At 38.7% G+C, this 26,144-nt stretch overlaps 2 protein-coding genes across 3 annotated transcripts; both read right to left on the reverse strand.

The window, feature by feature from the left end:
* Positions 1–4,318: 4,318 nt before the first annotated feature.
* Positions 4,319–7,299, reverse strand: LOC128598981 (uncharacterized). 2 transcript variants are annotated; one of them, XM_053610246.1, is made up of 4 exons: positions 7,020–7,299; positions 5,651–5,784; positions 5,364–5,488; positions 4,319–5,271 (listed from the first exon to the last, which is right to left on the reverse strand). In XM_053610246.1, exons 2-4 carry the CDS (start codon positions 5,778–5,780, stop codon positions 4,909–4,911), a joined length of 618 nt encoding a protein of 205 aa, XP_053466221.1. In that variant the 5' UTR covers positions 5,781–5,784; positions 7,020–7,299; the 3' UTR covers positions 4,319–4,908. The 2 variants fall into 2 exon arrangements, with proteins under 2 accessions (XP_053466221.1, XP_053466220.1); XM_053610245.1 differs by lacking the exon at positions 7,020–7,299 and having other exon boundaries at positions 5,651–6,791.
* A 2,364-nt stretch (positions 7,300–9,663) lies between these two features.
* ckap2l (cytoskeleton associated protein 2-like) lies at positions 9,664–24,224 on the reverse strand. The gene is made up of 9 exons (XM_053610579.1): positions 23,785–24,224; positions 21,731–21,797; positions 21,568–21,631; positions 17,733–18,772; positions 16,637–16,835; positions 14,189–14,344; positions 11,603–11,660; positions 11,304–11,454; positions 9,664–10,848 (listed from the first exon to the last, which is right to left on the reverse strand). Exons 1-9 carry the CDS (start codon positions 23,825–23,827, stop codon positions 10,551–10,553), a joined length of 2,076 nt encoding a protein of 691 aa, XP_053466554.1. The 5' UTR covers positions 23,828–24,224; the 3' UTR covers positions 9,664–10,550.
* Between the last annotated feature and the right edge of the window lie 1,920 nt (positions 24,225–26,144).

Below are 26,144 nucleotides of genomic sequence, written 5' to 3' on the forward strand. Positions count from 1 at the left end.
TAAGAGCTTTTATTAAAGAGAGGCACAATCCAAATCATGAGACAATAGCGTGGTCAAAAAACAGGCAATGGGTCAGGTGATTGGCAAACAGGCATAAACTAGACAAAACCAGAATCGAGACCGAGGGCAAGATCAAAACATTAACACATGAACCGAGAACAAATGCTTGGTATACGGAAAACTCGCGTAATACTTTGCAAGGTGCAAAGAGACAGAGGGGTTTAAATGACAAACGTAATCAGGGGTGAAACAAGACAACTGAGAACAATGATGACACACATACGGGAAACCAATGACAATAACCAATGACAATACAGGGGCGGAGACAGGACATAAACCATAACAAATGCACGTGTCGAAAGTAAACAAAGTCAGTGTCACTGAAAACCCAAAGCGTGCACTCTCTTAGGGTTCACGTGAGCAAGCTGCTTGCTACAGCGCTAGCTCGAGGGGAAAATGTAACACTGAAAACCCAAAAGCATGCGCTCACTTAGGGTTCACGCTTAGGGCTCGTGCATCGAGCTCGCGCTTTGGGTTTCCGAGCACGCTGCCTGCTACAGTGCAAGCTCGAGGGGAAATCGTGACACTACCTCTCTGTTTGCGCCAAAACCACCTCTGGTGCTTATTGCCAAAAAGCATTTTCAATGCTTGTGCTATTTTCTTATAGCCACTTCCCATTTTGTGAAACTCAACAACCTTTTGTCGCACATCACAGCTATATTCCTCGGTCTTACCCATTGTTATGAATGGCTAAGGCAATTTGGCCTTTGTGTTACCTCATATTTATACCCCTGTGAAACAGGAAGTCATGGTTGAACAATTTCCTGTTCGTAGTCACCCAGGTGTACTAAAAAAATGTAAAATATCAATTGGAATATACTTCAAATATAGTTTTCTCATATACATTTATAGGGGTGTCAATAATTGTTGCACACCTATATTTAACAAAGTTTTTTTGATAAACATGTGTTGTGTCTGTCTGTCTGTCTGCCTGCAATTATTATATAAATCTATTTTGGCCATACACAGCTAAGCCAGGGGTGTAAAACTCGAATTCAGCCTAAGCCACATCATCATTTCTGTGAGAGGCCGTACTCTATGGCGGTTAATTAAAAAAAAAAAAAAAATCTTATTTAACATATTCTTTCAATCAATAACCTAGGCTCTGAACTTAGAATAGAATGTTTCTAGGATAAAGAAGAGCTAACAGCCCAACTCAGCTCAGTAAAATCAGCCCATTTTGGTTATCCTGCCTTTTGGTTCATCATCAATAGCTGTGTGGGTTTTGGCCTGGAGACCTGGAGAACTCAGCATTTCTACCATTGGTGTAACAACTCAAGAAAGGGTTTTCATAGGTTCCTAATAAGCCAAAAGCCAACCATGACTCTGTGTATACTTATCAGAAATGCTCTGTCCTGTGGGAACAGTCTTGCAGAATTTATTATACACAAAGCCTTACCAGAAATTAATCAGAAGTCATAAGGAGACTGAAAAAAGGAATAACACACAAACACACACACACATTTAAACATATGCTTCACGTATTAATGTTTTAGTCTTGAGACTGATTTTAAGGACTGATCCTTAAAAATTGCAGATATCAATTGATTTTCCAGTCATGGGCTGAAAGAGGTTGCATTGAGCAATCAAGGAATTTTGGGATGACTACATGGAGTCTGGACCATCTGGAGTCACGCTGCGAGACCTGGGACCTGGAAGTAAACCCAAAGAACTAAAGCTGTGATATTTCAAAACTGATTTAGATGTCAGGGTATAAATCATAAATTTTTTCACACCTAGTCAGCAATTCATGTAACAGCAAGTTTTTGGGGAGGTGGGAGGAAACCAGAGGACACAGAGGAAACCCACGCGGACACTGAGAAAACTCCAAGCTTAGAATCGAACTGGGGACTCAGGAACTGTGAGGTGGAAATGCTTCTCACTGCACCGCTGTGCTGCCCAAACATTTTTCTAAACATTCCAATTTACATTTGATTTAAAATAATTGAATCAGCGAATGAACTGAGTGCCCTGAGTCAACTGTGTACCTGTGTCAGGATTTTGTCAAATGCGACAATCATCCAGTTGAGACAAATCCACGTGAGAGTGCATGAGAATTCTGTGGTATGCATGTGTGTATGGGAAGTTTATGCAATATTTATCCACACATCCATCCATCCATCCATTGTCCACTGACCACTTATCCTACACAGTGTCACACGTGAGCCTGGAGCCTATCCCCGGGAACTTGGTCGGGGACACCCTGGATGGTGTGCCAACCCATCACAGGGCACAATCACATACACCTTCATGCACAACTGTAAGTGTTTGGACCCAGTTTATTGCTGTTATTATGCAGAAACTTGTTTGTTGTGTGTTCTACATCTTGCAGGACTGAAATGTATTACCTAATTTGTCATTTATTGAGATGCGCCGATAATCGGTATCTGCCGATAAAGGCTATCTTTCCCGCTATCGGCTATGGGCCGATAGTTTAAAAACATCCGATGTCCAGGGCCGATTATATCCTGTCAATAAAAAGAAGGCCTGCTAAAAAAATTTTTACACCGGATGCTGCAGCAGTGAAACGAGTCCGTTGCGATAGAGAATAAAGTATTTATTTGCAGTTCTTTCAGTATTGTGGAATTAATTATTATTAATTTAAAAGAAGGCATAAAAGGCAGAACTATCAGTATCGGTATCGGCCGATATCGCCCTGAATAATCGGTTATCGGTATCGCCTGAGAAATTTAGTATCGGTGCATCTCTAATAATTTAATTAATTTAATAGCCTACTATTATATCAGCTGCTATACTTTTTTTTTTATCTAGCTAGTGTCAGGTGTGAACACACCAATATTGTAATGTTTCGTTTGTGCATGGGGCTATTAGATTTAGTATGGTGTGTTTGTGTTCACATTAAAAATTGGTTTAAAAACTGAATTAATTTTTTTTTCCAGAAAATAAACAGTGAAGGGAGGCTTTCTGTGAGATATGTCTGCTTCTGTGTTTAAGTGCTTAATTTAAAACACTACAGACCTTAAGCATTCCTTGTTTGTCAGTTTTAGCATATTAAACATGTATATTAAAATGCCTGACTATTCTGATTCTTATTGTGCCCTGCGATGGATTGGCACCCTGTCCAGGGTGTACCCCGCCTTGTGACTGATGCTTCCTGGGATAGGCTCTAGGTTCCCTGTGACCCTGAAAAAAGGAGTAAGCGGTAGAAGATGGATGGATGGATGGATATTCTGATTCTTTTCTAATAAAAACATACACGATTCATAAATCTAGTGAAAGTAACTATTTTGTTTTACCTGTTAATAATCACGCTCATGCACACACACACACACACACACACACACACCATATTAAAAATGTATAATAAAATCAGGCCTGCTGCTGGCCAAATGGGTGCCCTAAGCAGAAATGTATTGTTGTGCCCTCCTCCACCCCCTCCCTCCCTCCCCTCCCCTCCCCTCCACTCCACCCCCTCCCTCCCTCCCCTCCCCTCCCCTCCACTCCACCCCCTCCCTCCTCCCCTCCCCTCCAAATGTTATTAAAGTTACTTTTTTTTTTTTTTTTAAACACCAACACACATCTACATTAATGCTCAGAAAAGAACTTTAATAAAGTAGAAAAAAAATGATTGTAATTATTAACAATTGTAGCTCTACAGCATAAAATACAAACTAAAATTAGACATATTAAATAAAAACATTTTAAAACAATAAATATTATAAAAATAAAACAATAGATCAAATCAAAAATTAACACAGACATATGTCTTCTGCTGGAGCATTTCAAATTTCAAAATGTACAAACGCACACTCCTGTGTTTCCTGGCAGCAAAGTCTTCAGTGTGTTCATCATATAATAATGCATGGTAGCACTACTTGTATTGTTCTCCGCTTGGTATACCTGTCACTTTGCTTGTATTTCCTCAATTGTAAGTTGCTTTGGATAAAAGCATCTGCTAAATGAATAAATGTAAACTGTACATGTAAAATATTTCTTTATAAAGCCATGTGATAGTGTTTTACATCATGAGTATTATTATTCCAACGTACTATTCTACAGTATGATTAACATTTCCATTAAAGTATAATAGAAAAGCTAAGCTACGCTTGCCAAAAACCAAAGATTCGCTGCACTCCCCTGCAAACCTCTGTACAAGCGTATATTAAATTACAAAACCTTTGGGTGGACATGGTGGCAACATTCACTCATTCATTCATTTATTCATTCATTCATACATGCAAACATACATCTTCAGAGATCACTTTATCCTGATCCTGCTCATGGAGGATGACAGGAGCCTATCCAGGGAACACTGGATGCAAGGCAGAAGCACACCCTGGATGGGACACCAGTCCATTTCAGGACAAACATTCACACCTAGCGGCAATTTAAACTAGCCAGTCCATCTACTGCATCGTTTTGGGAAGGTGGGAAGAAACAAGTGAACCCAGAAGAAACCCACGTGGACATCAGGAAAACATACAAAATTCCACCCAAGCTCAGACTCGAAATCTGGGATCTCAGAGCTGTCAATATGGGTTTTTTTCTGAGTTCTGAAAGAATTGTGTATGTTTCATTTGTCAGGAATCCGTTGTTGTGATAAAGTAATATAACTTGTGAGTGAATTCTGCGAAATATTTCTCAGGTATTCATAAGAAATTGTTCACCTATTAAAGTTCACCTATTAATTCAAATTAAAATGCAATGTTACAGCAGCAAGCAGAACTATGGCCTGATTTTTACTCCATTTGACCCCCAATAAAAATGTTTGGACAGTGAATTTGATTGAATGTTGTATGTTGATGCATATATGTTAAATGTTCCTGTATTGATTTGCTAAATATATTTGCTATATTTGCTTTTTATGAATAGATTCTGAATCATAGGTTATAATAGGTGACCAGAGCTACTTGGTACAGGGGTATGGATGCTGGTATTGCTACAGGATTGCTGGTATTTTCCTGTCTTTCTTCTTCTGTGATTCCTCATCAATGTGCAGGGATCTGAGCAGAATGGCCTACACTGAGGCAAACCAAAGTTTGTTGAAGCCATCCTATTTGCCTGATTGTTTGGACTGATTCTGAATTTAAGGTATGGTTTGGAGCTGAGGGTGATGACCTCTTCAGAAACAGAAAGATATTGGTTAGGTTCTGCCACTGAGCACAGGCTTCCATACTCAGTATTTGTTCCACTTTTAAAAAGATACTTCTCAGGGAATCCCTCAAATGGCTGGTTTATTGGCCCCACAACCTGGAAAGGTAGGGAAAAGTTTGCATTTAAACTCAATTTACATAACTTTTGAATAATACAGTATGCATGTTTGTCTAAATGCACAGAATTACCTTCACGATGGCTTTTTCGGTGTCTGGGTCCCGCTCCACTACCGGATAATACATATTTTCTTTCAGCTTGAAACAGAATGCCATCACGACACTTTTGTCTTGCCTTGTCACCTTGTACACAGTCACTGCATCATTAAGAGACATTACAAAGAACAATTTCTAATTGTAAATAATGCTGTAGATACCAAATAGTAATGACAATAGATATTACTGAGGTGTTATGACACAACTAAATAATAAATATTATTGGTATTAATGATTTTATGACTAAGAATTTCTTTGCTTACAGCCAGGTGCAGATTTCTGTGAACTTTTAACAACTAACTGGTGAGTCCCGGTGCGCCTCTTTGACTCAATCTTGGCGTATTTCCCACCACTGACCTCTAAATATGCTGTGACTTGCTCAGGAGTTACCATGTTTCTGTAGGTTAGAATTGGACACACGTACACACACATTTACATAAGTCAACATAAGTTAAGTAACAAGACAAGTAACAATGTCCCAGATCAATTCTCAATGCCTAAAACATCAATCTTCACTTTGTGCCTCAGATAAGGGTACCACTGCAGCTGAAGAACCGAAGCTCAGCACCTCAGTCAGTGGCCACAGCACTACCAAGACCTGCACTCATAAAATACCTAAAGCATATGTTCACCAGGAAGGTCTAGACAAAAGCAGCCATGATTGGAAGATGATAATCTGCTCAAATGACTCACGCCAGGTAGATCATCTTCTGGGAGGAAATACAATCTCTTTAGGAACCTATAACTTTTAATCCAAATCCAAAGATCCAAAGACATTCAATGTAGCATCATTTAGTTCTATGTAACGACTCTCTTGCCCTGACCTTTCAAACCTTTGTGTTGGAAGATTTTATGTGTACTTGTACAATCATTTAAAAATAATGTCAGTGTTATTTGTATTGCTTCAAATGTCAGATGGAAGGTTGTATATTTATGACATTCATAAAATACCTTCAGAAACATAGTCTAGGTGTGTATAATTATGCATGCAATCCTTTTTTTATGACCCATGGTAACATTTTAACTTTAAAGCTACACCGAGTTAAAATCAAAAGCCGCTCTCCAGACACTTTTTTTTTTTGATAGTGTGAACAGTACGTCAATTGTACAGCAATCAGAGATCTGAGCTATCCAGTCTTTTTAAGTGATGCCAAGTGACAGTTGGCTTGAAATACATATCTCTCTCTCTCTCTCTCTCTCTCTCTCTCTCTCACACACACACACACACACACACACACACTTGCTGAAAAAAGCTATAGAAACTATCACATAAATTGTAATGGCTTCACTACAAATACCATTGCAAACCATCAGCTAACCATTAAAACCATTACCGTTATCATTATTGGTCTTTAATGGTATCCACTAGACATAACATGCCACCAATAGAAGGCAACAAATTAACAGTAGAGACCAACAGGGGCCATTACAGTTTCCATTAAAACCAATACAATTCCCATTATAACCATTAAAACCATTACAAATTCTATGAATTTGAAATTGAAATCTATTCAAATTCTATGGTTTCTATTGGGTTGTTGATTTTTTAAGCAGAGATAGTTGCTGCTCAAAGCCTTAATCAACGATAAGACGTTATTAACGTGTGTTAATAGCGTGCAAGAGAACACTGACCTGGCTTATGTGGAAGTTTCTCTCAGTGAAGAAGAGCACGCGCAGCTTCAGCCGTTCAGGTGACTTGCAGAACAGCGCGTGCTTCGTGGTTTAAAAAGTGCACGCAGCCCACGCGCTCCCGCCCCAGTCAGCCTACCACCAACACCTCATCTGCAGCAAGAGACGTTTAATAAAGTCGGGTGTCCAAAAAAGTCTCAGCACCACGTGGGTTGTGCCTTCATCAGTGGATGCTCGTGGACGTCCAATTCTCAGCCGCTCCGCGACACTTCCGGTCTTTTTGAATTCGTTAATAAGTTCGGCAGCAGTGTCGTGTGTGATGAGCTCACCATGTCCATCACAACCGCTTCCCGATCCAGCCATGAGACTGATTTCAACACGTTCTTCTTTTGTCAAAGACGTTCTTAAAGGCATTTTCTGAACAAATATATATATACATCATATAAATTATATATATATATATATATATATATATATATATATATATATATATATATATATATATATATACATCATATAAATTATATATATATATATATATATATATATATATATATATATATATATATATATATATATAAAATATAAAAAGTATGAAAACATTTGTAAGATGATTTGCTAAAAAGTGTTTATTTCCCTTATGTATGCAGACTTTTGTGACACCCTATATATATATATATACTGAACAACCATTACATTACAACCTAATATCCATCCATTTTCTGTACCGCTTATCCTTACTGGGTCATGGGGAACCTGTGTGGTACCTTGTGGGTATGAAGCACAAGGCGGGGGACACCCTGGACAGGGTGCCAATTAAAACCTAATATTCTGCCTAATATAGTTAGGTTCCACTTGTGCCAACAAAACAGCTCTGATCCATCGAGGCATGGACTCCAGAAGACCTCTGAAGGTGTGCTGTGGTATCTGGCACCAAGACAAAGCCCTGTAAGTTTTGAGGTGGAGTCTCCATGGATGAGACTTGTTTATCCAGCACTTCCCGCAGACGCTCGATCGGATTGAGATCAAAGGAATTTGGAGGCCGAGTCAACACCTTGAACTCTTTGTCATGTTCGTCAACCATTCCTGAACAATTTTTGTAGTGTGGCAGGGGGCATTATCCTGCTGAAAGAGGCCACTGTGATTAGGAAATACATTGCCATGAAGGGGTGTACTTGGTCTGCAACAATGTTTAGGTAGGTGGTACGTGACAAAGTAACATCCACATGAATGCCAGGACCCAAATTTTCCCAGCAGAACATTGCCCAGAGTATCATACTGCCTCCGCTGGCTTGCCTTCTTCCCATAGTGCATCCTGGTGCCGTTCCCCAGGAAAACGACGTGCACGCACCCGGCCGTCCACATGATGTAAAAGTAATAAGTTTTCCCAACCAGGCACAGACAGATAAAGCACCTCACCGTTTTACATACCTTCCCAAATAACATTTGCTCGTATTTCTATGACTTCCTGAAAACCATATATGGAGTTGTTCCTGTCTTCATTTATATGCTTCCTGTTTTAAGCAAATACACCCGTCTATCTAGCCAATTAATAGTTAACCCATTGTCTCTGTTGTGTGTCAAGCATGATATATACTCTGCCTTTCTTTGAATAAATGAGAGAAATCTTCCAAGACCTTGGTGTGGGAAATGTGTGGCAGGGCAAGGGCACCGTCTTTTTGTGTACTTTCGCTGTTCCCCTTCTTAAAAATCGTAACTCGAAGATTCCCAATTCCTAACAAAAAGAAAACGTGGTTCATCACACCAGGCCTCCTTCTTCCATTACTCCATGGTCCAGTTTTGATGCTCACATGCAAATTGCAGGTGCTTTCAGTGGTGGACAAGGTTCAGCATGGGCACTCTGACCGGTCTGTGGCTACGCAGCAAGCTGTGATGCATTGTGTGCTCTGACACATTTCTATCATAGTCAGCATGAACCTTTTCAGCAATTTGTGCTACAGTAGCTCTTCTGTGGGATCGGACCAGACGGACTAGCCTTCATTCACCACGTGCATCAATGAGCCTTGGGAGCCCATGACCCTGTCGGCGGTTCACCGGTTGTCTTTCCTTGGACCACTTTTGGTAGGTACTAACCACTGCATACTAGGAACACCCCACAAGCCCTGCTGCTGGAGATGCTCTGACTCAATGGTCTAGCTGTCACAATTTGGCCCTTGACCAAAATTTGACCCATAAATTCCACAGAAATCCTGTCATATCACATGCTCCCATGTTTCATGTGAATGCTGTAGCAAAGTGATTGGAATGTTTACACTGGCCATTGATAACATGTGGCAGTAGTGCAGTTTGCAGGCTGGGTTTAGCATTTCAGAAACTGCTGATCACCTGGGATTATCATCAAGAACCGTCTCTAGAGTTTACAAAAAAAAGGAACACTATAGTAATCAAATAACTCTTTACAACCATGGTGAGCAGAAAAGCATCTCAGGATGCACAACATGTCAAACATTGAGGCAGAATCCAACAGCAAAATACCACACCAGGTTCCACTCCAGTCAGCCAAGAACAGGAACCTGAACCTATATGGGAACAAACTCAGTGAAAGTGGCCAGTTGAAGATTGGGAAAATGTAGCCTGGTCTGATGAATCTCAATTTCTGCTAATAATACAGATCAACAGCATGAATGCATGAACAGTTCAAATAAGCAAAATAAATATTAAGATTATAAAATAAAAATATATACTTATATAATGAATCAATCCAGTCTGATTACCACAAAAAAAAATATTCATTTTATTCTGGAAGTGTACATTATAAATATACATCACTAAAAGGTCAATCAAATGGAGCCTACCAGAGCCACCTACACAAACATCTAACATCCTGTTCTCTGTTTTATCTTCAGGACAGACTCAAGCCATCAGGAATTAACAAGTGACTAATGTTGCTTCAGGTTTGTCCCATATGGGTGTGTGACACCGGTTACTCTTATCTCTGGGTGGTGTGTGTGGTCTTTTATGTTCTGATAAATCATTTTATGATCTTTTAAAATTCTGTAAGTACTGCCAAATACAATGTTTACAGTCACTGGAGTAATATCGCCATGTTACTGTTACTTAAAATTCATTTGAATATTAAAATAAAAAACAGAAAAAAGACTAACCTGTGTCAATGAATAGAAACGAAATGAGTAAGAACGTCTGAGCTATACTCAGGAACTTGCAAAAAAAAAAAAAAAAAGAAAGAACCTGACTCCTTTTCTCTTTGCTACAATTTAAGCCGTAGTCACATAGTCTTTTATGAAACATTAAAATATATTAGGAACGTCTTCTTTATCACTGTTTGGCGCACTACCAGTCTGAACAAATATTTATGAGTCACATCTTTCATACTTTTTTCTCCAGACTGAAAAAGCATGTTCCACTTTCACAACAGTGAAACTGATGACATGCATGGTTAATGAAAAAAAAAATGGAAGAAGAGTTTCCCTTAGGTTTCATGGAATCTTATTTTCATCATCATATATCATCATTATAAACCGGCTGCACATCCACACATGCTCCTTCAGGGCTTCATGATGCATCAACCTCATCATAAACCAGTTGAATCTGCACATGCTCATTCAGGGCTTCATTCTCTCGGTACACGTAGAGTGGAGAGATTGTTGTGTCTGCTGTACGTGTGATCTCACTTTGGCCTTCACCCTTAGCCAAGAGTTCATGAAGAGAAGTCACACAGGGGTCGTGCTCCTGCAGGACTGATGGGTAATGGGAGGCCGTTTTCTCAATACGTACGGAACGGCGTACTGGTGTGAAGAAACGGATTTCGTGGCCATTAACACGCCCTGGCCTCTGCTGGCTCCTTTTCCCACTAGACAAAAGGGATACATTTAAGCACCTCTTATTTCCTGGTAGTTTTGCATGCTTGATCACACACTAGGTATTGTTATACATAAAAATAGGCGTAACTTATGCTGGACACAACTGTTTCAAAGTGTAGTTTGTTAAGAAATCTTACAACAGTGCTATTGAATGCTCGATTCTGACTGGCAAGACAGGGCTGATTAATTTAGCCAATTAATAAAAAATAAAAAAAAGGGTACAAATTGGAAAGTTAATGGTATTCGCAGAATAAAACACTTCAGGGCGTGCTGTGATGGGAAAACAGCATACCCCCAAGTGTTTCATTCCTTATTTATATAATAGCTCGTGGCAGAAACCGAACTAAAGCTGATGATGTAAAATACAGCATTTAATTTTCATTTTTTGTCCAAAGCATGTTTCAAAGCAAAGTTACACCCATGTCAATGGAGAATGATAATATACCCAGGAGTAGCCGTGATCTTGTATTTTATTACAGACGAGTCTCTTTTCTCTCCACGGATCAGTGCGCCGACAGGTTTAGGAGTGCACGCGTTGAAACTGTGTTCCCCATCTTCACCGCTGCATACATCATTCTCTCTCTCTGAACATGAACCTAAAAATGTTGGCAAGATGATTAACCTCTCTCTATTGGTGTATTAAAATCACCTCGTTTAACACACTGTGATTACTTTGTGGTATTCTAACATGTATAAATTGGAAAAGAACAATCTAGAAAAGGAAGAGACCATTTCTTGTTTTACCTTTTGCTTCTTTCTTCTTAAGGATCTCAAAAACCACAGAGCGGAGTTCATCAACAGGCTGTAAAAAAAAAAAAAGGCCATAAAAAGTTAGCATTAACTATCTAGATAAGAAACATTTGTTTAGATTTGATCGGTAAAAAAATGTAAGTGTAAGGTTATATAATCAAAACAAGATTTGTAATAGTAACATAAGGGTTTTTAAAGCCTCTAACTTAACAAAAAGGTTTTCAGCGGTCACTACATTATTTTGCTTCTCTGACAATTCTATATGATGCAAAATATCTAATAATACTAGCTATTAAAATAAATTTTAAAAATGAGCTGATGTAGCTGCATTGAGTATTTCCTTGAAAATAAACTTTTTTATTACACGTATACCACATTTATGTGGGGGGAGGGGGGAGATAATAGGCATTCTTAAGCGATTTAAAAGCAGCCGTGCGCATTTCACTTTCGCTCTCGAATTAGCGGTAATTCGGGACGGCAATTGCTTGAATGGTGGGTTCATTCTTATTATTAATGAAAAACACAACCACAACAACGAAACAGTACAGTGACAAACTCGCTTCTATTAAACTAAATCTTCCGCCATCATCTTGTCAGTCAGCTCGCCTCACCTCCGTCAAACGAAACCTGAATCCTGCTGATCTGTGCTGCGACTCTGACTCATTCGGCATATGCGGAATTGAGCAGATGCGTTCGGTTTTTAATAGCGTCCGTTCTGTTACTGAACTGAATGATTGTTATTACTATAAAAAAGCTAAACGTGGGTGCGGTGCCGCAGTGGGCAAGTGATGTAATCAGTGTGTGGCCAAACACCGTGTAACACCGGTGACACTGACTATCTCAGCAAACTGGAGATTATGCTATTAATTCTATTTCTAATGACATTACAGTGGGGAAGATTACTACTGACTATCAAAGTTCATGTTTATAGTTTGTGTTTAGTTATATATCAAACTGACTGATTATTTGAATTTAAATAAGTTTACTTTAAAACCTCTAACAACTTATACATATATGCAGTTAGCTCCTGAATGATTGGTATCCTCTGTAAAGAGAGGTGAAACAAATTTCCTAATTAGCTTAGAAATCTAATCTTTAATTGAAGTAAGCAAGAAACCAAGTAAATAAACTCTTGTCGTAATGTATTTTACTATAAGCAAATGTGCCAGTTATTGGTATTTTGTGCAACCTTCCTTTAATGCTTGATGAGATTGGGGAATTAATCAAAGACCACTCCTCTATACAGAATCTTTCGACATACTCCAGGGTACTACCGTCTCATGTGGACTCTCATCAGCTCACCCCACAGGTTTTCAATTGGGTTTAGTTAAGGGAACAGAGATGACCATGTCAAAAGCTTGTGGTCATTATACTATTCTGGCGTACATTTGGACACAAGTTGGAAGAGCCGATCACAATCCAGTTGTAACTTCTGGTAGCCAGGTCTTCATTTAAAATCTCCTGGTACAACATGTCCATGATACCACCTGCCTTAACATGGCTCCCCAGAGACGTAATAGTGCGGATTATGTGCTTTTCTGTATAACTTTTCTTGCACCCGTAGAACCCGGCTCCAGTCAAACTTCTGGTAGCGTCTAACAAACCCTAGATGCTTATATGTTTGTGATTGGATGAAAGAGAAACCGTTTGTGGAGACTTGGTGATCTTCTGCAAACCAAAAATCCTTTGGTTTGAACTATTTGCCTCTCTGACCTTCCTTCTCATTGTCTGAGGATATAAAATTGACTTATTTTATCAGCAGGCAGGTTTATTACAGCTCTATTATGGCTATGGGTAGATTAATTTGTGTATTTTTTATAGCCCTTCCCTGATTTATGACATTCAACACACTCTCATCTCATTTGCTTACTCTCTACTGATGATGAATGACAAAGGGAACTTGCCAATATTGACCCACGTGGTATGAATTTGTTGTTTTTTGTTGTAGGAATTTCTCATCTCTTTGAATAAATGTAATTCAATTAAAATTAAGATTTCTTCCATTTCTTTAGTATGAACTTGTGCAAATTAACAAGAAAGACAAGGAAAGATTTGTTGTTGTTTTTTTTGTTTTTTTTTTAACCTTTTTTAAAAAACCACCTTTACAGAGTGTAGTAGTAGTCCACATAGTAGTCCAATTTACCAAACCAAACCAAACCAAACTAAACTGCTGGAGCGAGGAAAATGATTGAGGTGCGTCTTCCTGTTTATTGCTCCACAACTTGCTCAAGCTTCTTGTTACACACAGTTCATGATTAAATATACTGCTATAATCATGAACTACAGGCTGTGATCTGGCAACAGTAATAAGTCTCAAATATCAGACTGCACTGTTATCTTTTGTGAAATTTTCCTTGCTTATCTAAGACATGGATGTAAAACAAAAAAAAAAGCAAACACCACCATATCTTTAGCAACAGGGTGAAAGTTGTTCAGTTGGTGACATTCCTTTGGGCTTGTGTTAAAACAGGAAGATAGATAAAATTGCACAATAATCAGTGAAGGAAAGGGGTGTGTGTCGGGGGGGAGAAAGAATGCATGATTATGAAAGAGCACATGGGAATAAAAGAAAACGCACACCTCGCGGACTATACGAACAGCCTCCTCAAACGTCGACAGCACATCAAGATCTCCTTCTTGTTCCATCAAGCGCACCTGGCAGATCCAGTATTTAGCAAATTTATGTGCCATTGGCACCCGAGACAGAACATCTCGTACCTGGTCTACAGGACACCCCTGTCAGGACGCACATAAAGAATAGGGTTAGAATAGGACAGTTAATCTCTAAAAACTGTTAAATACAGTTGCAATCAAAATTATTCAACCCCCAGTTCAAATCAGGTTTATTGTCAAAATGTACAGACTTTCAGCTGTTTGAAATGAACAAATCAAACAAAAGTAATTGAAATAGTTCAACACAACGAAGTGCCTGTTGCCACCAGGTCTTGCTACATGTCTTTTGCAGTCACTCGAGGGTTTTTCACAACCCGCCTTCTCACAAATCTCTCTGTGGCCGTTGACAGCTTCCTTTTTCTGCCCTGTTCAAGTATTTCTACCTCAAGCCGGTTCAAATATTTCATGTGTTCCAGCTCAAACACACCTGGTGCAAATAATGAAGCCCTTCATTAGTCACATCAGGTGTGCTTGAGACAACGCCTGTTTTGCATATTTGTGCTGTTGTGAGGGATTCATTACAAGTTGTATTTTCAGTTGAATTTGGGGAAACCACTTGAAACATTCGTTGTGTTGAACTATTTCAATTGCTTTTTTTTGATTTGTTCACTGCAAACATCTGAAAGTCTGTACATTTTGACAAAAACCTGATTTGCAATGGGGGTTGAATAATGTTGATTGCAACTGTAAGTACGGAAAAAAGTTGGACTGCAACAAGTACTCAACAAAATCGGTAGCGTTTATAGATAAATAAATACAGCTGACACAGAACTCCACTATCAATTATTTGGACTGTATTACAAAGCACACCATAGCATGCTATGTCACTTCACTAAGACTTGTTTTAACAGTGAAAACAATACTCTACATTACAGTATGTTGCTGGCCTCATGACATAACTTGTGTTTTCATTCGAGTAATATTTCAATTTTGCAGTCATTCGTTTGTGAAAACATTCAGAAAACATTATCTTCTTGTACTCTGGGCAGTAGTTTGTACAACATCTCGATGATGAATACTAAGATTACGAGATGAACGTTTCTTCATTTTACAACAACGCATTATGAACCATGTGCATTTCACAGTGTCGGGCCATAGCATAGTGTTTCTTAGTATGCATATATATATATATATATATATATATATATATATATATATATATATATATATATATATATACACATATACACACACACACACACACACACACACATATACACACACACACGCACAAACTCACACAGAAATGTACACACACACACACACACAGTCATGTGAAAAAATAAGCACACCCCATGGAAACTGTTGGCTTTTTTTTTTATACATATTTAGACAAGCAAACATTTGACCCTCTTTGAAACAGTGCCTATTGATAAAGGTGATACACTATCAAAGGACACATAAAATCGACATTTTCAGTCACATGAAAAAAGTAAGTACACCCCTACATTTATAAGATTGGGTGCCAGTGATTAGAACGTGCTTAGGGAGTGCAGGTGGAACCGGTCTTATTTATACCTGTTCATCTTCTCTTTTTGTCTTTCACGGTGTTTGCTGTTGAGATGGAGGTCTTTCAACAGACAAGATCTGGGTTGTTTACCAAAATACACAAGCTACACCTCTCATGTGTAATCCATTAATCAGCTAGACATAACACACGCATAGTGATTCCCACATCACACTGATGTGATTCAGAGTATTTTGATTTGTCAAATTGGGGTAGTTGTCTCAACTTCCAGTTCCTTCCCCGTTCACGAAGTAAAACATCTCATTCACAAGGATGTTTATGGCAGATACTCCACATTATCTAAACCGAATAATAAAAGGTTTGTGAAAATTGTTGATATGGTTAGGGTTTTTTTTTTTTTTTTGGAAGGAGACATTTAACACTTAAGAAAGGAGTCTCCAATGTCAGTGCTTTCTAACAGTTAGTGTTTTTTTGGTAACATGACAAGCTGTGTTTTTGTTTGTTTTAATAAGTTCAAGAGAGGAAAAAAGTTACAGTGTAAGTGATAAAAGGAACTTGTTTCATGGACATTACACAACATTAAATATAACTAAGTTAAAAAGTGCAATTGTTGCCAAATGGCTGGAAAAGGAAAATAATTCAGCAACAACTTCAATGACCACCCTATCATCGTTTATTTTCCCATGATTACTTGAAAAGGAAACAGCGAAATTGAACTGTGTAATTCCCTCATAATCTTAAATGTGACACTGAGTTAGCACAAAGATTAAACGACTGGGCTTCTGCTGCTTTGAAAGGGTTTATATATATATCTCATGTAATTATGTTTCTTTTTTTTTAACTAGTCAGAGAAATTTCCTCTATGAGCAGCAGCGTGATCAGGTTACCTGCTGAAGAAGTTTGATGCAATCGCTCAGAGACTGGTCGACGGCGCAGACAAAGCCGTGGACCTCATCCTCCTGTTCTATTGTACTCCAGTATCCCTGAGGAGGAAGAGCGGTCGTCTTCCTCCTCGCTGGCTGCACAGGCATCGGCGGACGTTTATATGTGATGCCTTTTGCCTCTCGCCACTCTTTAAGTTTACGCCTGTTCAAGACACGCAGTTAGGAAATATACCGTCACTCCTGTTGTTCCTCAAGACAGCTTAATTCATGTAAGAACTTGAATATATTAATTGGACTTTAAATGCAAAAACAGAAAATATAAATATAATAATCTGACTTTGGTCCAGGACTGGGCAATATGGCAATATAATACTGACATAATGATAAATAATGTAGTGCTATTCTCATTAGAGGTTTTGTGGGTATTTTTTTAGTACTTTTCTAACATGGTCTGACACCACTGTTAGGCTTCGTTTATACTTCTGTGTCTTCGTATTGACTAATATGCAGCACATGGAAGAGACCAATATGTACAGCAAAGGAAGTCCAAAAAAGGAAATTTCACCTTTTACTGTAATGAGAAGAAAAGAAGTACAGGACCGAATGTAATAAAGGCTTGTCTGCACAGATCTTGGGGATAAACTGTGGTATTATTTTTCGCATTCTTTCTGACCAAGCTCCTGGCTCCGAGAAACCTGAGAAAAATCCTGTGATTTCCTGTGTTCAATTCAAAGGAAGGAAATCGCCTCCTCCATGTAATTGCCTCCTCTTCCACACGGTACACCTACCCACAATCCCTTTCTGTGTGCCACGAGGCAGATAACCTTGCATGCAACTACATTAAAGTGTAAATTAGCCTTCGCTCATTGTGATAAATAGTTAATAAAACGTTTCGTCCCCCCCCCAGCCCCACCGCCACCCCCACCCCATCAATATACTCTGCAGGGGACAAATAAAGGCAGCTTTGATCTTTTTCTTGGTTAGCCATCACTATTATCAAACTTTAATGCTGTGATATAAATGGTATATTGTGAAAGTAACTTATTACAACCATATTGCCCAGACTTAATTTATTCAGTTTATAATGACACCAACTCACAGTCTCTCTTCTTGAGCAGTTGTTGGTTTGTTTCTTTCATCCAGGGGGACAGTCCTGACACCATCTGTCCCAGGACTAAATGTTGATTTGGGAGTCTTCAGCTGCACAGGCCCCCTGGCCAGGCTGGATGTCTTGGTTGGGCGTGGAAGAGTCTGTGGCACTGATGCTTGAACAGTTGGCTTGGAGGGAAGTTTAAATGTGGTGCGCCGTTGCTGTTGATGTGGAGCTGCTATTTTAACACCTGCCACAGGAATACTGGTTGGTTTCGAAGCGTTTTCGTTTTTAGAAATAGTCGGCAAGAGAGATGATCGTTGCTTGGATGTGACTGGAACACTTCTTTGTGTGTGAGTGAACCCTGGTTTATTTCCAACTTTGTTTGATAATTGTGTATCTTGGGAACCAGTTTGTGTCTTTCCTGGCCTGTCTGGCTTTGCTAATGGATACCTATTCAGTGGTTTCTTCAGATTAGTGTGTGTTTTATTGAAATTGTTAGTTTCCTTAGATGTCTTCAGCGTCACTGTGGCCTGTTTACTAATGAAAGATTTTGTGTCTGTACAACTTGGAACAGTGTTGGTTAGGGGTTTTTTCATTGTGGGATATTTGACCTGAGATTTGTGCACTACCTTTTCTGAACCAGTGATCAAAGGCTTTTTTTGAAGGTCTCTCTTGGCAATGCTCGTATGTGCATTCATTGAAGACCTGTACAGAGGTTGTGCTTGGATAGACACAGATGCTGGACCCTTCTTAACAGTCTTGTCTTGCTTGTGAGCCGTGACATTTGTGTGTAGAGCTGGTCTGGTTTGCTGGTGTTTGACAGAAGGATTTCTAACTGTACGAGCTGTGTCTTTGCAGTATGTTCTTGCCTGCTGAGAGGCTGTTTGGGAAACAGTGGATTTGCTAGGTAAGCGTGGAACAGCAGCAGAAGGGGCTTTGGGGAGGGTTCTTACATTTTTGTTCTTCTCTGCCAGTGCATTTCCTTTTGGTATGTCTTTTTTGACACCCATGGCACTCGGGGCTGAGTTCTCCTTTCCTTGTCCAGACTATGGGGGGAAAAATGTGGAAAAAAGTCAAATGACCAAAAAGCTTCTTCAAGGTTTCTACTCTTAATAGAAAAATCAACATTTTTCTAAACTTATAGAATGCTGTGAAAAAGTATTTTTGATTTCTTCTGTTTTTGTGTCTCTCATACTAAATTATTTCAGAAATGAAAACAAAATCTAAGATAAAACAAAGGCAATCTGAGTAGACACAAAATACAGGTTTGAAATGATAATGTTATTTATTGAAGCAAAAAGGTTATGCAATACAAACTGGGCCTGTGTGAAAATGTTTTTGCCCCTGTAGTTATCTACCAAACTGCATTCATAATGGGGTTCAGCTGGACTAGATGCAACCAGGCCTGATTACTGCAAACCCTGTTCAATCAAATCAACACTTAAAGAGAACTTTTTCAACAGAATTAAGTTGGTTACTTACTCAGTAACACACTATGCCAAAATGAAAAGAAATTCCAGAAATGATGACGAAGAAGGTGATTGAAATACATCAGTCTGGGAAGGGTTACAAATCGATTTCAAAGGCTCTGGGACTCCAAAGAACTACAGTGAGAGCCATTATCTCCAAATGGAAAAACTCAGCACAATAGTGAACCATCCCAGAAGTGTCTGACCTTCCAAAGTTCCTCAGAGAGGAACGACTCATCCAGCAAGTCACAAAAGAGACATTGACAACATCAAAGGACCTACAGGCCTCTCTTGCATCTTACATCAATATAGGTCACTGTTCCTGACTCCACTATCAGAAAGACACTGGGCAAAAATGGCATCCATGGAAGAGTGGCGAGGTGAAAACCACTGCTGACCCAGAAGAACATTAAGGCTCATCTGAATTTTGCCAAAACACACCTTGATGATCCTCAAACCTTTTGGGAGAATGTTCTATGGATTGAGGAGTCGAAAGTGGAACTGTTTGGAAGACAGGGGTCCCATTACATCTGGCGTAATCCAAACACAGAACTCCACAAAAAGAACATCATACCTACGGACAAGCATGGTGGTGGAAGTGTGATGGTGTGGGGATGCTTTGCTGCTTCAGGGCCTGGGCAACTTGCAATAATTAAGGGAAACATGAATTCTGTTCTCTACCAGAAAATCCTAAAGGAGAATGTCTGCTCTTCAGTCCCTAAGCTGAAACTCAAGCGCAACTGGATTAGGCAGCAAGACAATGATCCAAAGCATAGGAGTAAATCCTGGTCCTAGAAGTAAAAGTGAAAGACTGATCTCCAGTTATCAGAAACATTTGGTTGCAGTTATTGATGCTAAAGGTGGCACAACCAGATTTTAAGTTTGGGGGCAATTAGTTTTTTATGTGTGTGACAGGTGTTGGATAACTTTTTTTGCTTCATTAAAAAAATTAATAAATAAAAAGTATATAGCGTGTTTATGCAGCTTGACTTTGTTTTATGTTGTATTTCGTTTAAAGATTTAACCCCATTTAGTATGAGATATACACAAAAGCAGAAGAAATCAGCAAATACCTTTTCACAGCACTGTGTATATAGATGCTGCTAGAATGACTCAAAGCTGCCAGCAATTTAATTATAAGAATATACAAAAAAAAAAAAAGCATTGAAAGCAAAGCCAACACAAAACACATAAATTAAGACAAATAAAACTAAAATCAGTGTCAGAACATTAATAAATAGCACCCAGGCTTCTTTCTTCCTCTCTGACCAGAACAAGTTGTGGCCTGGTTTACCATGGTGCATTGATTTGACAAAAATGTCTTGATTTTCAATGCACAAACAATACTACAAGACTACAGCAGATCCAGAAACAGTGACTGCAGTAACAGACAGTGTAATGATGGTGGATGTTTCAACAGTCCTTCCAATTCCCAGTCTTTCACTGATGGAGCGGCCGTGTTCTTCAGTTGTGCCATCGCTAAAAAATATGAACTCAATACCTGAAATATTGTCTCTGCAGAAACTTGACCCTGCTTTGGTCATTGTAAAGAGACATTAGTGACCAACTATTTTACAGTGCTCTGAATTCCAGAGTTTGTTTTAAGCCAAAAGTACTCAGTGACCCCACTCGACTGATGATGCAATAGTATCTTTCCAAGTTCAATTCAAGTGCACGATGGAAGGCGATGGAAATCCATGAATAGCATCAGAATCTAAATCATACCTTAATTCCACGAAATGCGAGTACTAACAAATGGAGAGAAAAACACCTGATACGAAGTGGTGGAAAAGTTCTCTGCCACTGGTTGATTTGACATGGAATCACCCCTAATATTTACCGGACACTGGATCCATTTTATCATCTTTACCATCACTGGCTTTTCTACACTGCAGCACAACGCAGTAGAGTGTGGTAACAAATAAAAATTTGGCTATCTATCTATACCTGTACCTTGGTTGGGACATAATATTCCAATGATTTGGATCAATGCATTGATTTAAAGGGCAACAACTGAAATTAATCGATGCAACAATCATAAAGCCATTATTATTGAAAAACAAGAAACAATTGGAGTGTAAAAAAATTATTCAAGCTGATTTACCTGCAATACTGATACTCTTAAAACAGTTCTTCTCTACGTCATGATCATTCACGAATTAACGGTAGGCCTATGCCTGATTCTGAACCAAGCTGCTCACATATCCATCAGAGGCTACTGCATCGTATTGCAGTTATCGTCAAATAATGAATCATTGCCTTATGAATTTAAATCATATCCTATTGTGTGGAAGCCTGGGGTTTACACCCCAAGTTTTTTTTTAGGATGTGTGGGAACCCTGTTCCTTTATGATTGTGGTGTATAAACTTACAGTGTGAAATTTCTGCTCAGCTCCTGGGGGCTTCGTCAGGATAGCATTGTTCTTTAGATAAGGCCTTTAAAGAAAATCAAGAAAACAAAATCAGTGGCTTGTCACGTTTCCTTCCAACTGTCCCAAATTCAGGATTAAAATCTTTAAAACCATAATGACTTACTTTGGATTGGGTGCTTTTAACCTGCCTTTCGCCGCCAGATATTCTGCAAGTTTCTGCTTGCGTATCTCTGCGAATTGACAAACCATTTGATCTCCTAAAATGCTTTATATTTGGCATCTCAGGTTTACTCAGCCAGTGTGCTGACCAACTATATACTCATAACAAGTGATGCAAGACTAACATGCACAGGCAAAGAGAAAAAGGATGGCAACTGTATAAATGATATGCACCTCTGTGCATGTCTAAGGGCTATAGCAGATTACAGTTTTATTATTAACAAACAGAATGAATTTTCCAATTAATTCAAGCCTTTGAGCATACAAATTCCTAGTTGTGCCCCGCCCTAAATGTCTAAAGGTTTTTGCCTGTTTAAGAGAATAATAAGTAGGCCATTGCTTTACCTGATAAACTGGTTGATAAATATATAACTACAACCCATAGTAAAGGCAGAAAATTTATGGCCTCTTTTTGTTTGGGATAACATGACCCTAATTCACTCTAAATCAGGTACATCCTAATTTAAGATTATGACAACTGTCTAGATCATGATCGACTAGTATTGTTGTAGTTATTATCTTAAGGTTACCGTTCCCAACTTGACTTTAATTGAAAAATATAAAATACACACTGTCAAATGTAATACAAAATGTTTGGAATGGTTTGGTGGGTAGAAAGTTTAGGAATAATAATAATAATCATCATCATCATCATAATAATACCCCTACATAAATAAATATAATGGTTTACATAAGATGTACTTAGAATGTAGTACTTAAACATAAGATGTACTTAGTAATTGGATTACAGAGAAAATAATTAACCATAAGTGGGTCTGCTTTTTAACCATTTAAGGCAAGACAGTACATGAAGAAAAATGTTTTGATCCTGTCTAACATGTCTTTTCTTAAACTGTATTAATAAAATGAGTAAAAAAAATTTATTGCATCATATTAACAGCACAAATCAATGGATCCGATTTGACCGTTAATACAACACACTACAGATAAGGAAAAAATACCAGCGACGAACAATGAGTCTTATCCACTCGATTGCTGATATTCTTGCAAGTATCTTCCTATATTATAATTTGTTTATTTATATATAATGTTTATTTCACTGTGAAGACAAGAAAATGAGCTTTACGGTGCAGATTGTTGGAAAATCATTTCTTTATCGTTTAATAATTAAGAAAAAAATTAATAAATCACAGGCAGGCTCCCGAGTGGCGCAACAGAAAAGTGGTTTGCCCCATCGAAACCACAGACATCCGTGGCTGGGAATCATGGGAGTAAAACTGGCCATGCTCTGTGGCTGCGAGTGACGGCATACTGTCTGTCCTGTCAATCACAGCGACACTGGCCAATCGTGGTGGCTTGGGAGCGCATGTATGTGGAAGAGGGCAGATAGCACTTTCTTCTGAGTGGGTCATGTTGCCCTGTGACACATCATGAGCAGCAAAATACAATGCATTTGACTAGCATTAAGAGGGAGATTATTTTCCATCAAACTGCACTGTACAGGTAATTCTCTTGAGACATAGTGAAATAAACATTTTAATTCTAACAACATTCAAACTCTTGCTTCTTGCATTAAAGCGGTTCATGGATGCAAAAGAGAGGCCCTGTACTATACTATAAAAACACACTACATAGGGTACAAAATAAAAGTGGATGATGTGTTAGTTTGAAATTTAGACTATATTTCTCATTACATTCCACACACCTAGCTCATCTGCATAAAAGATGTTTTTAATGTAGCTATGATTCAGGAAAACAGTTGTTGGCTGGAGCCTGAAGCAAGCCAGAGAGCTCACTCAGTCTACCAGCCTACCATTTTGCTTGTTAGCTAGTTAACTGGGATGTTATAAAGCATTTATTACAATAATAATAAGTTTTAATTTACCAATACCACACAAAACCACGAAGGGTGTTGACCGGAAATGGAATATTATGTATTGAATAATGGGTACCATGCTGTGACCAAAGCAAGATAGAGGAAAAAGTAACGTTAGTTACAAACAATTAATCTAGTTTAAAAAAAAAATCTAAATCTACCTGTTCGGGAAAGTTCTGACGCGTCTTTATCCGTTATTTCCATGCTCTTTGATTAAATTCGTTTATCTATTGTTTATCAGCAGCGTATCGCCTGCACGCCACCGACCAAAACACCGACAGTTGAATCTTGCGGGGTTAACGCCCACTTCAACCCTATTGGTCAGTTCAAAGATTTGAAACGGCGTTATTTTTTACTCCACCTGTATAGCGACTAAACAGCGACTTCTCAAACCGCCCGCTGATTGGTGAAGTGTAGAATTCTGCGCGTGCGTATGAATCTACTGACCAATCCCAGCGCAATACGCGCGACACGCCTAGCCAATCCTAGAGCAATAGAGTGAATTAGTCTGAATATGGGTAGATAAACAACGGCTCGCCTTCTCGAAATAATAAGTAAATAATAAAAATTAAAATACATTAATTCTTTAAATACATAAACAAGAATCTTTCGGTTATGCGTATTCTATTTACACACGATTTATAAATTCATGAACTTTACTATATGCCATCACGTCTTTTATGTAAACCAAAATCAACTTCAAAGATCTGTACACATAGTTAATTTTCTTAATATGTATTTAGAGATGAGATGTACATTTATAATAATTCAGAGACGTTCAATGAGCCTAGTATGTTATCCTGTGATCTAACGATGCGAATTCCGAATCTTTTCAGTGAGTCATTTGGATCAGTTCAGCAATAAGAGCCGACTCTTTCGGCTCCCAAACAACTTATTGCTATTTCCCCCCTAAATATGCAATATTATGACCCGAGATCCTTCACCTAACAATGGCTGAAATGGTTTTAATAAAAACTTGGATCCATTTTGAATAAAATGGACTGCAAGACTAAAGATTCGTATGCGGGACACGTTTGCGAATCACTACTGTAAAAATGATCATCATTGAAAGGTACACCTGACCATAACACCCATATGTGGTTCTTCCCCAAACTGTTGCCACAAAGTTATAAAGCAAACAATTGTACTGGATGTCAATGGATGCTGTAGGATTATTTCCCTTACTGGAACTAAGGGGCCCAAACACATTCCAGCATGGCAGTGCCCCAGTGCACAAAACGAGCTCCATGATGACATACAATGATTTATCATGAAGTACAAAGGGCAGGCGAGCATCAGAACTGGACCATGGAGTAATAGAAGAAGGTGGCCTGGTCTGATGTATCATATTTTCTTTTATATGATGTGGACGGCTGGGCGAGTGTGTTTCGCTTAACTGCGGAAGAGATGCACTAGGGGAAGAAGGTAAGCTGTGGGATGTACTGGACAAATAAGTCAGATTCATGGTGGCCCCACCTCACAACTTACAGGACTTAAAGGATCTGCTGCTAACATCATGGTGCCAGATACCACAGCACACCTTCAGAGGTCTTGTGGAGTCCATGCCTCGATGGGTCAGAGCTGTTTTTGGCAGCACAAGGGGGACCAACATAATATTAGACAGGTGGTTTTGGCTGATCGGTGTATGTAAGAGTACTTGCAAGCTGAAAGAGATTTCAAACTGTATGCTTTGGCATACATACACAACTACAAAAGTAAGAGAATACCTATTTTACATATAACTTATAAACACTTTATATATAATATAAATACAGGTGCATCTCAAAAAAATAGAATATCATGGAAAAGTTTATTTTTTCCCCTTAATTTAATTCAAAAAGTGGAACTTTCATGTATTCTAGATTCATTACATAAAAAGTGAAATATTTCAAGCCTTTTTTTTTTTGTTTTAAACTTGATGATTACAGCTTACATGGAAATCAAAATTCCAGTATCTAAAAATATTAGAATAAAGAATTTATAATACAGAAATGTCAAGCTACTCCTGAACCAGAGACAACGTCAGCAGCGTCTTACATGGGCTAAGAAGAAAAAGAACTGGACCGTTGCTCAGTGGTCCAAAGTCCTCTTTTCAGATGAAAGTAAATTTTGCATTTCATTTGAAAATCAAGGTCCCAGAGTCTGGAGGAAGAGTGGAGAGGAACAGAATCCAAGTTGTTTGAAGTCCAGTGTGAAGTTTCCACAGTCATTGATGATTTGAAGTGCCATGTCATCTGCTGGTGTTGGTCCACTGTGTTTTCTCAAGTCGAGAGTCAATGCAGCATCTACCAGGAGATTATAGAGTACTTCTGCTTCCATGCTTCCATCAGCTGACAAGCTTTATGGAGATGCTGATTTCCTTTCCCAGCAGGGCTAGTAACTATTAGTAACTGGTTTGCTGACCGTGGTATTACTGTACTTGACTGGCCAGGCAACTCGCCTGACTTGAACCCCATAGAGAATGTATTAGAGACACCAGACCCAACGATACAGACAATCTGAAAGCCACTATCAAAGCAAC

This window comes from Ictalurus furcatus, chromosome 22 (assembly GCF_023375685.1).
Source record: "Ictalurus furcatus strain D&B chromosome 22, Billie_1.0, whole genome shotgun sequence".
NCBI classification, from domain to species: domain Eukaryota; kingdom Metazoa; phylum Chordata; class Actinopteri; order Siluriformes; family Ictaluridae; genus Ictalurus; species Ictalurus furcatus.

Excerpts from the sequence above, each read along its gene's own strand:
- LOC128598981 (XM_053610245.1), bottom strand. The coding sequence starts at position 5,819 with ATGTGTGTGTACGTGTGTCCAATTCTAACCTACAGAAACATGGTAACT. Across the intron at positions 5,489-5,650 it reads ACAGAAATCTGCACCTGGCT|TGACTGTGTACAAGGTGACA; the intron begins GTAAGCAAAGAA and ends TTAATGATGCAG. Across the intron at positions 5,272-5,363 it reads CCGAAAAAGCCATCGTGAAG|GTTGTGGGGCCAATAAACCA; the intron begins GTAATTCTGTGC and ends CTACCTTTCCAG.
- ckap2l (XM_053610579.1), bottom strand. The coding sequence starts at position 23,827 with ATGGAAATAACGGATAAAGACGCGTCAGAACTTTCCCGAACAG. Across the intron at positions 18,773-21,567 it reads CTGAGCAGAAATTTCACACT|TCTGGACAAGGAAAGGAGAA; the intron begins GTAAGTTTATAC and ends TTCCCCCCATAG. Across the intron at positions 11,661-14,188 it reads CTGTTCGTATAGTCCGCGAG|CCTGTTGATGAACTCCGCTC; the intron begins GTGTGCGTTTTC and ends TTTTTTTTACAG.